Source organism: Triticum aestivum, chromosome 5A, assembly GCF_018294505.1.
Source record: "Triticum aestivum cultivar Chinese Spring chromosome 5A, IWGSC CS RefSeq v2.1, whole genome shotgun sequence".
Lineage (NCBI taxonomy): Eukaryota > Viridiplantae > Streptophyta > Magnoliopsida > Poales > Poaceae > Triticum > Triticum aestivum.
Window position 1 is genome coordinate 686771098 of NC_057806.1, and position 11578 is coordinate 686782675.

The 11578-nt window shown below is 51.3% G+C and overlaps 2 protein-coding genes across 2 annotated transcripts; one reads left to right on the forward strand and one right to left on the reverse strand.

Moving 5' to 3' along the window:
• Positions 1 to 529: 529 nt before the first annotated feature.
• Positions 530 to 3036, forward strand: LOC123105999 (peroxisomal membrane protein 11-1). Its single transcript, XM_044528194.1, has 8 exons — positions 530 to 817; positions 1495 to 1694; positions 1786 to 1860; positions 1956 to 2030; positions 2153 to 2233; positions 2335 to 2409; positions 2501 to 2674; positions 2748 to 3036. Exons 2-8 carry the CDS (start codon positions 1503 to 1505, stop codon positions 2787 to 2789), a joined length of 714 nt encoding a protein of 237 aa, XP_044384129.1. The 5' UTR covers positions 530 to 817; positions 1495 to 1502; the 3' UTR covers positions 2790 to 3036.
• Positions 3037 to 8822: 5786 nt separating this feature from the next.
• LOC123106000 (vacuolar protein 8) lies at positions 8823 to 11346 on the reverse strand. The gene has a single exon (XM_044528196.1). The coding sequence runs from the start codon at positions 10767 to 10769 to the stop codon at positions 9072 to 9074; it is 1698 nt and encodes a 565-aa protein (XP_044384131.1). The 5' UTR covers positions 10770 to 11346; the 3' UTR covers positions 8823 to 9071.
• Between the last annotated feature and the right edge of the window lie 232 nt (positions 11347 to 11578).

Genomic DNA, 11578 nt, shown 5'->3' on the forward strand with positions numbered 1-11578 from the left:
GAGGGCAAGTTGGGTGGCCATCTCCTCCCCGGGGCCGCGTGGGATGAGCTCGGGGTTGACGGATCTAGAGGTCAAGGACTCGGATCCGCTGCCCACCATGCCGGAGACGATCGAAAGGAGCCAGAGACGAGCTTGGGTGGTGGAGTGAAGTGGAGGGGAGGAGAGTGAACTGGCTAGGGTTTGGTCCGCCGAGGGGATGGAGAGGATTTTATGTGGGGTCGGGGAGCCAGCGTGGGCCGGGTCCGACATGACGGATACGCCTGGGCGCCTTATATCTGCTTCATATTTGGGCTGGATATAGGGGATGCCGGTCAGAACGGGTGTTTGAGGGCCGTTTGTGGGGCATGTCTAGGTCAAAAAATCGTGACCGAAGCGAACCTTGACCGGGCGGTCCGCCCGAACATATGAGGCGGGTTTGATGCGTCCGGCTGTAGATGCTCTAAGGTTCGGGAAGACATAGGGAAAGGCAAAATTTAAGAGGGCCGATTAGAGATGCCTTGAGCGCTTGCATATAAACTCCAGCCCACACACGAATTATCTACCGCTAAATCCATTCACGGCCTGGTGTCGTGTGGGCACAGCCACACGCATGGCAGGGCTAAAATCCAAACCCGTCCGTCTCTCATGAGCCGGAGGAGAGGGAGGCAGCCCCGTCCGTCCCTCCACGGCTCATCTCCTCTCAGTCCACACAAAATCGGATGGTGAAGCAGCAGTAGCAGCCGGAGAAGCAGTTCCCCTCCCCAGCAGCTAAGCACCAGCCGGCCGGACCCGCCGCTTCTCCACCCTCCTCCCCTCTCCCCGCTCCGTCATTACCAAGGTAATTGCACTGCCCAGCATGCATCTTCGTCTTAATCCATTATTACATCGGTGTGCCAGCTCGTGTAGCCATGCCTGTTGCTTAATTTCCTACTGATGCAGTATCGCAATGCACTCCTGAGCTAACAGTTTCAGATTTTTAGCAAGTGCCTGTGCATCTCCCGGCCTGCTCACTCGCCTCTGTTTTGAGTTCCTAGCTTTCTTTTCGAGAAATTACACCCTGCTTTGCCGACAGAAATTCTCGATGCTAGTATAGTAGGAGATTATTTATAAGCTGATGTCTGCTTCGGCCTCTGCTTTTCTGAATTTTGTTGTCACGCGTAGTACAGTACAAGTAGAAGATTGTAAGCTCTGGTCTTCTGAACATTCCAGCTGCTTCAGATCGAGTTCACAAGTTACCACACCATTCACACGTACTAGAAGGCTGCCATAAAATCTGGTTGTCTTTCTGAATTTCTTGCCATTGATTTACAAGTTGTCTTTCTGTATTTTGTTGTCTGGTTCAGCCTCTGGTTTTCTGAATTTTGTTGTCGCACGTGGTAGAAGATTGCAATAAGCTCTGGTCTTCTGAATTTCGAGCTGCTTCAGATCGAGTTCAGAAGTTACGACGCGTACAAGACTGTAAGCTCTGGTTTTATGAATCTTCTGCCATTATTAATTTGGAAGTTGTGAGGGCAGGCAGGAAGATGTGCTCGTTGGAGGCGACGCGGGCGGAGCTGGGGCTGGCGGTGCTGTACCTGAACAAGGCGGAGGCTCGGGACAAGATCTGCAGGGCCATCCAGTACGGCTCCAAGTTCATCAGCAACGGCCAGCCCGGCACCGCGCAGAACGTCGACAAGTCCACCACCTTGGCTCGCAAGGTCTTCAGGCTCCTCAAGGTCAGCCCGCCTGCACATGCCATTATGATATGCTCCTTGTAGGCTGCAGCTGTGTTAAATTGGTTTTGGCCCTGAATCGATCGACCTGCAGTGGGTGAACGACCTGCATGCTCTCATCAGCCCAGCCCCCAAAGGGACCCCTCTCGTGTTGGTCTTGCTTGGGAAGGTACTCTATACTTTATAGCGCATTAATTTCTCACCGTTTGAGTGAGGCTGTAAGAATGATGTGCTGACTGTTAATTGTTTCTGTAACTTGTGCAGTCCAAGAATGCGCTGCTGTCGACCTTCCTGTTCCTGGACCAGTTCGTGTGGATAGGAAGATCGGGGATTTACCAGGTTTTGTTTGCCGAGATTTCAGCGTCTCACCCTCCAATGGTTCACCCCGTTCCATCGTGTATAGTATTGATTAGCAATCTGTGAACCTAGTTTTTCTTCTTCCTGTTGTTGCTGGTATATAGAACAAGGAGCGCACGGACCGCATCGCCAGGATATCCCTCTACTGCTGGATGACTTCCTCTGTCTTTGCAAGTCTAGTCGAGGTACGTATATTATATTGCAGGGCAGGAGTAAGTTCTACCAAGTTTCTTAGAGATAGATAGCCCATGAACATATAGCTGACGATTTGCGTGGGATTGCGCAGCTTGGAGAGCTCAAGAGGCTATCCAAGGCGATGAGGAAGCGCGCCAAGGAGCTCCGGGGTGCCGACAAATACGAGGTAAGTACATACGTAATTGGTATCTCACTGATCATACCGTCCGTAGAGCATAAGAACCTGAACTTTGCTGTGCTTTGTGATCTTTTCCCAGGACGAGCAGTACCTGGGGAAGATGAAGCAGTCGGACGACCGGCTGCTGGCGCTGGTGAAGGCGGGCATGGACGTGGTGGTGGCCGTGGGGCTGCTGCAGCTGGCGCCCAAGAAGGTCACCCCCAGGGTCACCGGGGCCTTCGGCTTCGTCACCTCCCTCATCTCCTGCTACCAGGTATGCCAAACTAAACTCACCAATAAACCTCGTCTTCTGACGGCTCTGAATTTTATGCTCTGTTTCTCTTCAGCAACTCCCGTCCCGCGCTCCCCTGGCCAAACTCAAGGCGTGAGTAACGGACGCTACACCATGCATGCTAGTCCAGACGCTGCCTCCGCTTAACTCAAGCCGATGCTGTGCTCGATCATGGAATCTGAGATGTTTTATTCCTGTGTACGTAGCACTATATATAGAATGATGATGTCGATCGTCTGTACGTACGGTTTTTATACATATACATGTACACGGTATGCTATGAACAGTACTAATGGACATGGTATGTATGGTCGATCATGTGTTAGTGCATGGTGCTTATAGTATATGCCAACAGTGTTTGCACTTGCGAACCAAATGTAATAATTACAGAGAGATCACATTTATATTAAACCAAATCTCAGTCGAGTGACATGCCATGTAAGAAAGAAATAGAAAAATCTGAAAAGAAATTTTACATGGATCTCAATGTATCATCGACAAAATAGCATCAACTGAGACATGATCAAATCTTAATCGACTAAGATTTAGCAAGACTTTGAACAGAACCTTTCCGTGCGCACCGCACACCGTGCATGGTTCGTCATGCATTACGTACCCTTTAACCAAGCACGCCGCCAAAGGGAACTTTTGGGGTAGGAGAACTATATATGCTTGACGTACAGTCGCCGGCGGCCGGCCGGCCTAAAGGCGACGCACGGCCAACCGCTGATGCACTTGGCCGCCAAACTGAGTGAGTGAGTGGCTAATCATGGCGATCGATCGCCTGATGGGTCGGCCGGGCGCACGCGTGCAAGTGCAAGCCGGGATTTTCTTTGGTTCCCCATCGCGCGTGCTCCACTATCGCACTAATCTAGTCGTAACGCTCTCATCATCATTCATGCCATCCGCATATTATCACAGTATCACACACGCACGCGCAGGATGATAGCGAACGGTGGTCGCGATCACGGCAACAAACGCAATCATCCAGCTCTGTTTCCAAAAGGTCCGGAACCAAATGAGAGCTCGGGACAGTAATAGCCATGTTAAGAAGCTCGTCATCATTTTAAAGCGGTTGCATCACTAGATTTCCGGATTTAACATGCTTTTCTGGCAATGCCCCGGTTTTACAATGACATCACTGTGTATCAACGGTTTTATTGTTTGCTAGACTAACTGAAGGAAAAAACTCCTCCTTGCAATTATACTATCGATGGGGATGAATATAACATGGGCTACTGTCTAATTGACGTTATCTATCCTCCGCGGGCTGCCTTTGTCAAGACCATCTCCGAGTCAGTTGGTCCGAAGATGACTTAATTTCCTCCAAAACAAGAAGCAGCTAGAAATGATATGAAGAGGGCATTTGGAATGCTTCAGGATGACCTTGTGGGAAGTGATGACACGTTGTGTGATCATGCACAACATGATCGTGGAGGGTGAGGATGTAAATGTTGCTGCAACTCTTAAATTTGAGAAATCCTACCAAACTTTTAGATGGCATTTAGCCATGTTTGATGAGTTTGTTCAAATGCATCAACAAATTCGGTATCGACCAACTCAAGGAAGATTGATTGAGTACCTGTGGCGGTTAAAGGGGATAACTAGAACATATGTGCTAGTTGATTTCAAGTTTGAAATACAGTAATTTGGGAACTTTGTTGAATTGTAATATTTAAATTAAAACTACGATTTGATATGCGGTTATTTTGAGCTTGCGGACTAAAAAAAGTGGCGGAAGTTTTGCGGCTAGCTTTGGATGGCTGGCTCCCGTATCACTGTCTGAGGACTTGTCCCCACCGGTTGGATACGGTATCTGATTTGAGGGGTTAGTGTTGGAGATGCCCTAAGACCGAAACAAGGCTTAGACAACCCACTCCTGCCCTGCAAGTCAACACGGTTGACGCTTCTCTCTGGTGGGCCTAGACCTTGGCATGTTGCTTGTGTTGGCTATAGGATTTGAGGTGAGTCCAGTCTGTCTAGTCTGAAGTCCGGGCCATCCCATATTCGCCCCACATATGGACTGGATATGAGCGATGTCGGTTAGCCCAGGCGACTAGGTTCGGTTTGAGGGGGTTGACTGGGTCGCGATTTTGTGATCGATCACTAACGAGGCCGTCCATGCAGACGTACAGGGGGCATTTGATGAGCGCGATTGTAGATGCTCTTACAACACATAACAGAATCCCCTCCCCCTCCCCAGCGCGCGCATGTTGCCTAACTCTAGGTGACTTGGACGACGAAGCAATACCCGCCACCACATCCTCCCTCACCCGCTCCTCCCCCTCACCAGGCTCTTCTCTCAGCGTGTGGTGCTCGGTCCCACGATGTTGGGCTATCGGTGGCACTTAGTGCTCTAGGGGGGTGGGCGTGCCCTCGAGTATCGTTTGTGATGTAATGACGACGAAGATGGTATTTTGATGGTGGATAATCCAGATATGGTTGGCCACGAGGTGCTCGTCATGTCATGGTCCCGACCATGCTTGCTCGAAGGCATAACGGAGTTGTGGTGATGCCTGGATGTGGGGGTGGTTGGTTTAGCTATATCTGGTTTCCCCATGTCCAGCATGACAGGCACCATGGTGGTGGCATGATAATCTCGACGACGGTGGTTCCTAAAGGCAACAACCTCGGGTGTTGGCAGTGCTATGAGAAAGTTTGGTGGTCTGTCAGTCTTTGTGTCTTAGGCGGGACGAGTGCAAGGCAACACCCAGGCGAAAGCCCTACTTTTGGCTGTTGGGCATGGAGGATATGGCAACACCCTCGGGAGCCACTTTCTTGACATCGAGGCGTCCTGCTCCAAGTCCTCCCTGGGGGGCTTTATCACCTTGGGATCGAATGATGATGGTGCGTCCACGTCATGCTCCCCTTTGGGGGCGTGATTCTCGGAGTTGTCATTGGTTGGAAGACGATACGTCTGTAAGGTATCCATAATTTATGAAGTATTCATGTTATATTTACATAATTTATAAATGGTTTTGGTGCACTTTTATATTATTATTATGGACTAAACCTATTAATCTTAGTGCCCAGTGCCGGTTCCTATTTTCTGCTTGTTTTTTGTTTTACAGAAAATCAATATCTATGAAGGTCAAAACACCCTGGCGATTTAATATGCTTTTTTCTGAAATATATCTAATTTTGGGAGAAGGAATCAATGCAAAAGGATGCCCGAGGGCCCCACAGGGGCAGGTGGCGTGGGCATGCCTGGACGCGCCATGGGCCCTTGTGGCTAGCTAAGTCGGTTGGAGTCATTCTTTCGCTGCAAGAAAGCTAATTTCTAGAGGAAAATACCCTCAAAATTTTAGCCCAATCGCAGTTACGGATCTCCGGTTATAAAATAAACGGTTTTTTTCCAGAAAATAGTAGCAAAAACAGAGAGACGAAAACTGAGAGAGAGAGAGAGAGATCCAATCCCGGAGGAACTCCCGCCCTCCGGGAGCCATGAAGGTCAAGGACCAGGGGGGGATCTTTCCCCCATCTAGGGGGAAGGCCTACCTTGAAGATGGAAGAGGGGAGCTCTCTCCCGGTGGCGCCGGAGCATCGCTGGGGGAACCATCGTGATGGTGATCATCTCCGTCAACTTCGCCGCTGCCATTAACATCTTTATCCCTCTCCATGCAGCGGTGTACTCTCTCTCACCCCGTTGTAATCTCTACTTAAACATGGCATTCAATGCTATATGTTATTATCCAATGATGTGTTGCATCTCTATTATGTCTGAGTAGTTTCTTTTTATCCTATGGGTTAACTTGATAGGGTTTTTATCATTTTTGCCACTAGTTGTGTCCCACTACTCAGTTTTGCCATTAGAAGTTACAACTACTCAAAAATGCCATCGATCCGTGAGATGTTTGCTCAAAAATGCCATCGTTCCGTTAGATGTTTCCTCAAAAATGCCATTAGACATCGTTATTTTCACATCAAACTCATTGACCATGTTATATGACAAAAATAAGCCTAGACCCACATGTCAGTTCTCTCTATCTCACAATGATAAGTGTGGCCCCACTTGTCAGGAGTAACCAAGCGAATAATTTTATAGGAAAATAAGAACATCGTTCTGATCAAGTGGGCCCCACACTTTATTGTAGTGAGTTAGAAGGAGAGCTGGCATGCTGGTTCATAGGTATTTATGTCATTATAACATGGCAAAAGAGATTTGAGATCACAATAATGGTGCCCAGTGGCATTTTTGAACATGTGTCTAACAAAGCGATGGCATTTTTGAGCAATTGAAATTCCTAGTGGCAAAACTGAGTAGTGGGACACAACCGATGGCATAAATGATAAAAACCCAACTTGATATGCTATGGTTAGTATGAGATGTATGCTATTATGGTGTTGTCCTATGGTGCCCACCGTTTCACGCACACATGTGGGATTCACACTATAGGATGTTGCAATGTGTGAATTGAGTTGCTTATGATGGGTTGCGGGAGTGATAGAAACCTAAACCCTAGTTCATGAGTTGTTGCATATGGAATTAATGGGGACCTTAGAACTTAATGTTATGGTTGGGTTTTATCTTATTGAATCTATGGTAGTTGCGCATGCTAGCTAAAGTTCCAATCATAAAAACGTATGATCCTAGTACGAATGGTATGTTAGATTAGGCCTCTCCCGCATAAGTATGATGAGTATGAGTATCGTTTCATATCCAATTGCCTAGGGACAATCATTTTATTTAGTTTTCTTCCAAAACACTTTACTTTATTGTCTTTTACTAAAACAACACCTAACTCTTTATATTCTTGCAAAGCTATCTTTTTATTCTTGCAAAGTAGTTTTTAATTCTAGTTCTAGGTAAAGCAAATGTTAAGTGTGTAGTAGTGTTATATCAGTGGTTGATAGAACTTGAGAGAATATTAATTCTACCTTTACTTTCTCGTAGAGTTCGACCCTCTTACTTATCGAAAAAGCTACAACTGATCTTCTATACTTGTGGGTTATCTAAGGGACAAATGGATGCGTGAGGATGATGGAGCTCATCACAATGGGTGCGGTTGTGACCAGTGGAAGACAAGGTGATGGCGTCAAGACTTTTGTGACAATGACAGCGGGGGCGAGGATGGTTTGGGTCGCGGCAAAGGTTGTAGTAGCCGGCTCTTCGGTGTGTTGCGGGGTTGTCTTAGGTTGTTTGTCGGTGTGAAGTTCGAATTGCGATGACGGGCGACAAGTGGTTTGTTCAATATCTTCCACGACGACAACCTATCATATTATCTTTCATATTCTTTTTTGTACCTCATTGCTAAAATCGAAGATGTGCAATGTCGACACATGCGGCCGATTGGCTCCTCATAGCTTGTGCGGCGCGGGTTTGGTAGGCAGTCATTTACTATGAAGTTTGAGTCGTTTGCTTGAAGGAAAATAATGACGATGACAGTAATGTGCAGCCTTGATGAGTTTTTCTTAGCAATGATTTTTGCGATGTATCTTGTGTGTGATTGGTCGAATGGTTGTGACGATTTTTGCATGGTTCTCCATCAATTTACTGGACAAATCCCTTTTTCTCTATTAACAATTGATTGAACCCTCAAACATGTGGTTTAGGAAAAAACAGGCGGAAGACTATCATAGGATTTGCCCTTTAGGTGAGATCGTAGGATCAACCCCAAAATTTCATATTTAGACAATCCAATGGGCATCATATTTAGATAACCCCAAAATTTCATATCATAGGATTTGCCCTTTAGCTGGGATCATCCTACTGGGTTCAGTACCAAATGGGCATCCTGTTAAAAAAAAAGTACCAAGTGGGCATCGGCAAACGCTGGACAGAACATGTTGAGCTCATGTGAAAGCGGGCCAAGATCGGGATATTTCTATTTTGATGATGGACAAGTACAGGCCTTCAGAGCCATACAACAGCACAAGTGTACAGAGGACCGTCCAATGTGATCTCCGTGTCATCTTCTCCCCGAAGTGTTGTTTGGTTGGCAAAGATACGTACAGCAAAATCGAGCTCACAAATGGACAACCGAGTGACAACGAAAGTACTACAAAGTAGTGTGTGGCACACAGAACAAATATTCTAGATAGCCGGGTCCTCCTTTTTTGCGAATATTTCTTTTCTTTTCCTGAAATGCCAAAATAGCACTGTAAAGTGTACACGAATTACTCGCAGGAATGGAATATGTACCATCTTTATTCATTTAATTTAACATGCTGCAGCACTGTAAAGTGTACGAGGTTATTAGAACTTGCCCAACATACCCAGCATCAGGCCATCACAAAACATATCTTACAACGAATGTATATTCACATAACATAGCGATTTCTATACAGCAAAACGACACAACTTGACACGGTAACATGTACTTGTACTACTACTGATCGTAAGCTTGGCTCGGTGGTGTCAACTTAACTTAATTACTTTTTACGAGTAGTTCTTGCTGCCGAAGATGCTTCGGAGCTTGCCGCGCTCCTCCAGCCGCTCCAGCAGGTCCCGGGCGCCGGCGACCTCCATGTCCGACAGCTTCTTCAGGTACCCGATGGCGCCGTGCGAGACCATCGGCTTCTTGCACCGCTTCGCCGGCGACAGCGTCGCCAGGCACGCGATGGCGTACTTCTTCGCCGTGTTCGCCGGGCTGGGGTCCAGCAGCTGCACCAGGCTCGGCACGCTCCTCTCGTCCCGCCGCACCTCCCGCGCGTTGCCCGGGTGCCCCGCCGCCAGGCTCGCCACCGCCTGCGCCGCCACCTCGCGCGCGCCGGCCGACTTAGCCTCCAGCATCCGGACAAGTAGTGGGATGCACCCGTGCTCGCCCACCATCCGCTTCATGTCCTTGCTGCCGCTGGCCGCGATCCTGCAGATCGCCGCGGCCGCCGCCTGCTGCGCGCCGGTTGACCCGGCCCTGAGCGCGTGCGCCAGCCGCGGGAGCACGCCGAGGGACACGATGGTGTCGGGGGAGATGGCGTCCACCATGTTCCCGAGCGCGCGCACCGCGGACTCCTGCGGCGACGGCGCGTCCAGGTAGAGGAGCAGGCTGCGCAGCCCGCCGTCGTGCGCGACGGCGCGCCGGAAGCTGTCGCCGCCCGACGTGAGGTTCTGCAAGCAGTCGGCGGCGTGCTCCTTGGAGCCCAGCACGGTGCCGTAGTCCAGCAGACTGACCATGACGCGGACGATCCCTTCGTCGGCCAGCGCTTGCCGCGCCTCGGGCGCCGCGGAGAGGTTCTTGAGCGCGCCGGCCGCCGCGGACTGGGACACGGAGTCCCCCGTCTGGCAGATCTCGATGAGCGGGCGCACGCCGCCGTGGCCGGCGATGGCGCGCGCGACGTCGGGGGACGCGGAGAGGCGCTGCAGCGTGAGGACGGCCTTCTCGCGGCCGACGAGGCTGCTGCCGGACTCTGCCAGCCGGATGAGCGGCGGCAGCGCGCCCTCCGACACGAGCAGCCCCTCGCAGGCGCCACCCCCCGACTCGGCGAGCCGGCATATCACCATGGCGGCCTTCTCCCGCGCCTTGGGCGCCGGCGCCGTGAGCAGCTGCACCAGCGCGGACACGTTGGCGCGGCCGAGCAGCGACACCACGCTCTTCTCGTCCCGGTTGAGCGCGTCGAGCAGCCCGTCCACCGCGCGGCTCTTGGCCTCGGCGTGCCCGATCTGCAGCCGCGCGAGCAGCTCCCGCACGTCCGCCTGCGCCGTCGCCGGGGCGGTGACGGCGGAGGCGTCGGAGTCGGACAGCACGCCGGTGCGGACGAGCAGCGCGCAGTCCCGGAGGTTGACGTCGAGCCGGGCGCCGAGCGCGTCGATGGCGCTCTGCGTCTGCAGCTTCCCGTCCCTCGGCGGGCCCCGGCACCGCGAAGCAAGCTCCGCCGCATCGGCGAGCGTGGCGGCCACGGAGTGCAGCAGCTCGCGGCAGAGCGCGTTCCGGGCGAAGCAGGGGTGGCTGGACAGGTCGGACAGGCGCGCGGGGAGCGTGCCCAGCTTGGCCGCGATCGCCTTCCACCGGCCGGGGAACCCCTCCGCGGCCGTCGCCGCGCCGACCGCCGGCGGCACCATCCCCCTGACGCGCGCCAGCAGCTCCTCCGCCGTCTCAACCCCGGGAGCAGCGGCCGCCGGGTCGCCCCGCACACTCATGCCTGGTCGCCTGGAGAGTGGAGGCCCGTGATCTGGAGTGGCCGAGGAGAACGGTCGTCGTCGCTAGCTGGCCTGACTGGCTCGTCAAGGCTGTGGTGAAGGCAGGGAGGGAACAAACGAAAGAGGTAGCAGGGGTGGCAGAGTGGCAGGGGAAGGAGGAGGAATCGTCTACGACTACGATGATCTCCCTCCCTCCCTGGCCACTGTTTCTTTAAGCGAAAACTAGTGGCGGCGTCGCTTTCGTTTAGGCAGCCATTGGCGTCGCGGCAGCGGCTATCGTGGGGAGATACGGGCGGCCATGAGCGGCACGCCGAGCCAAGATACCAAAATCCAAAATCCAAGCCATTTCTACTCGTACTCGATCGAGATCTCAGTTGGGGTGAGGAGAAGAGATGTGTGGGTTGGTAGAAAGGGGGGCGTGTCGGGTCGGAATTCACGTTGGTTTGACGGACGGACCCTGTTGTTTTGTGTTCTTGATGGTGGTGGTTTAGTGGGAAGTGGTTAAGAGACTTGGGACAGACGGACAGTGCGGGGGGCGTGGACTCGAGGGAATGAGACGAATGACGGGCACCAAAGGCAAGAAGATCAGGTGTGAGCAAAATGAAATGGCGACTCTTTTATTTTATGAGGAAATGTGGTGCATGTTACTGGTGGTGGTGGTGCATGTTGCCGAAGCAGGCGGGCACAGTCTCAGCAGACCCCACTTGCAAACAACTGCTCACCTACAGATTACCCACGCAACTGTTCAAAAGAAAATTAGTACTAGCCAATAGACATCATTCAGATAGTAGGAGTAGTATATTTGTACC

Excerpts from the sequence above, each read along its gene's own strand:
- LOC123105999 (XM_044528194.1), top strand. The coding sequence starts at position 1,503 with ATGTGCTCGTTGGAGGCGACGCGGGCGGAGCTGGGGCTGGCGGTGCTG. Across the intron at positions 1,695-1,785 it reads AGGTCTTCAGGCTCCTCAAG|TGGGTGAACGACCTGCATGC; the intron begins GTCAGCCCGCCT and ends ATCGACCTGCAG. Across the intron at positions 2,410-2,500 it reads GGGGTGCCGACAAATACGAG|GACGAGCAGTACCTGGGGAA; the intron begins GTAAGTACATAC and ends ATCTTTTCCCAG.
- LOC123106000 (XM_044528196.1), bottom strand. The coding sequence starts at position 10,769 with ATGAGTGTGCGGGGCGACCCGGCGGCCGCTGCTCCCGGGGTTGAGACG.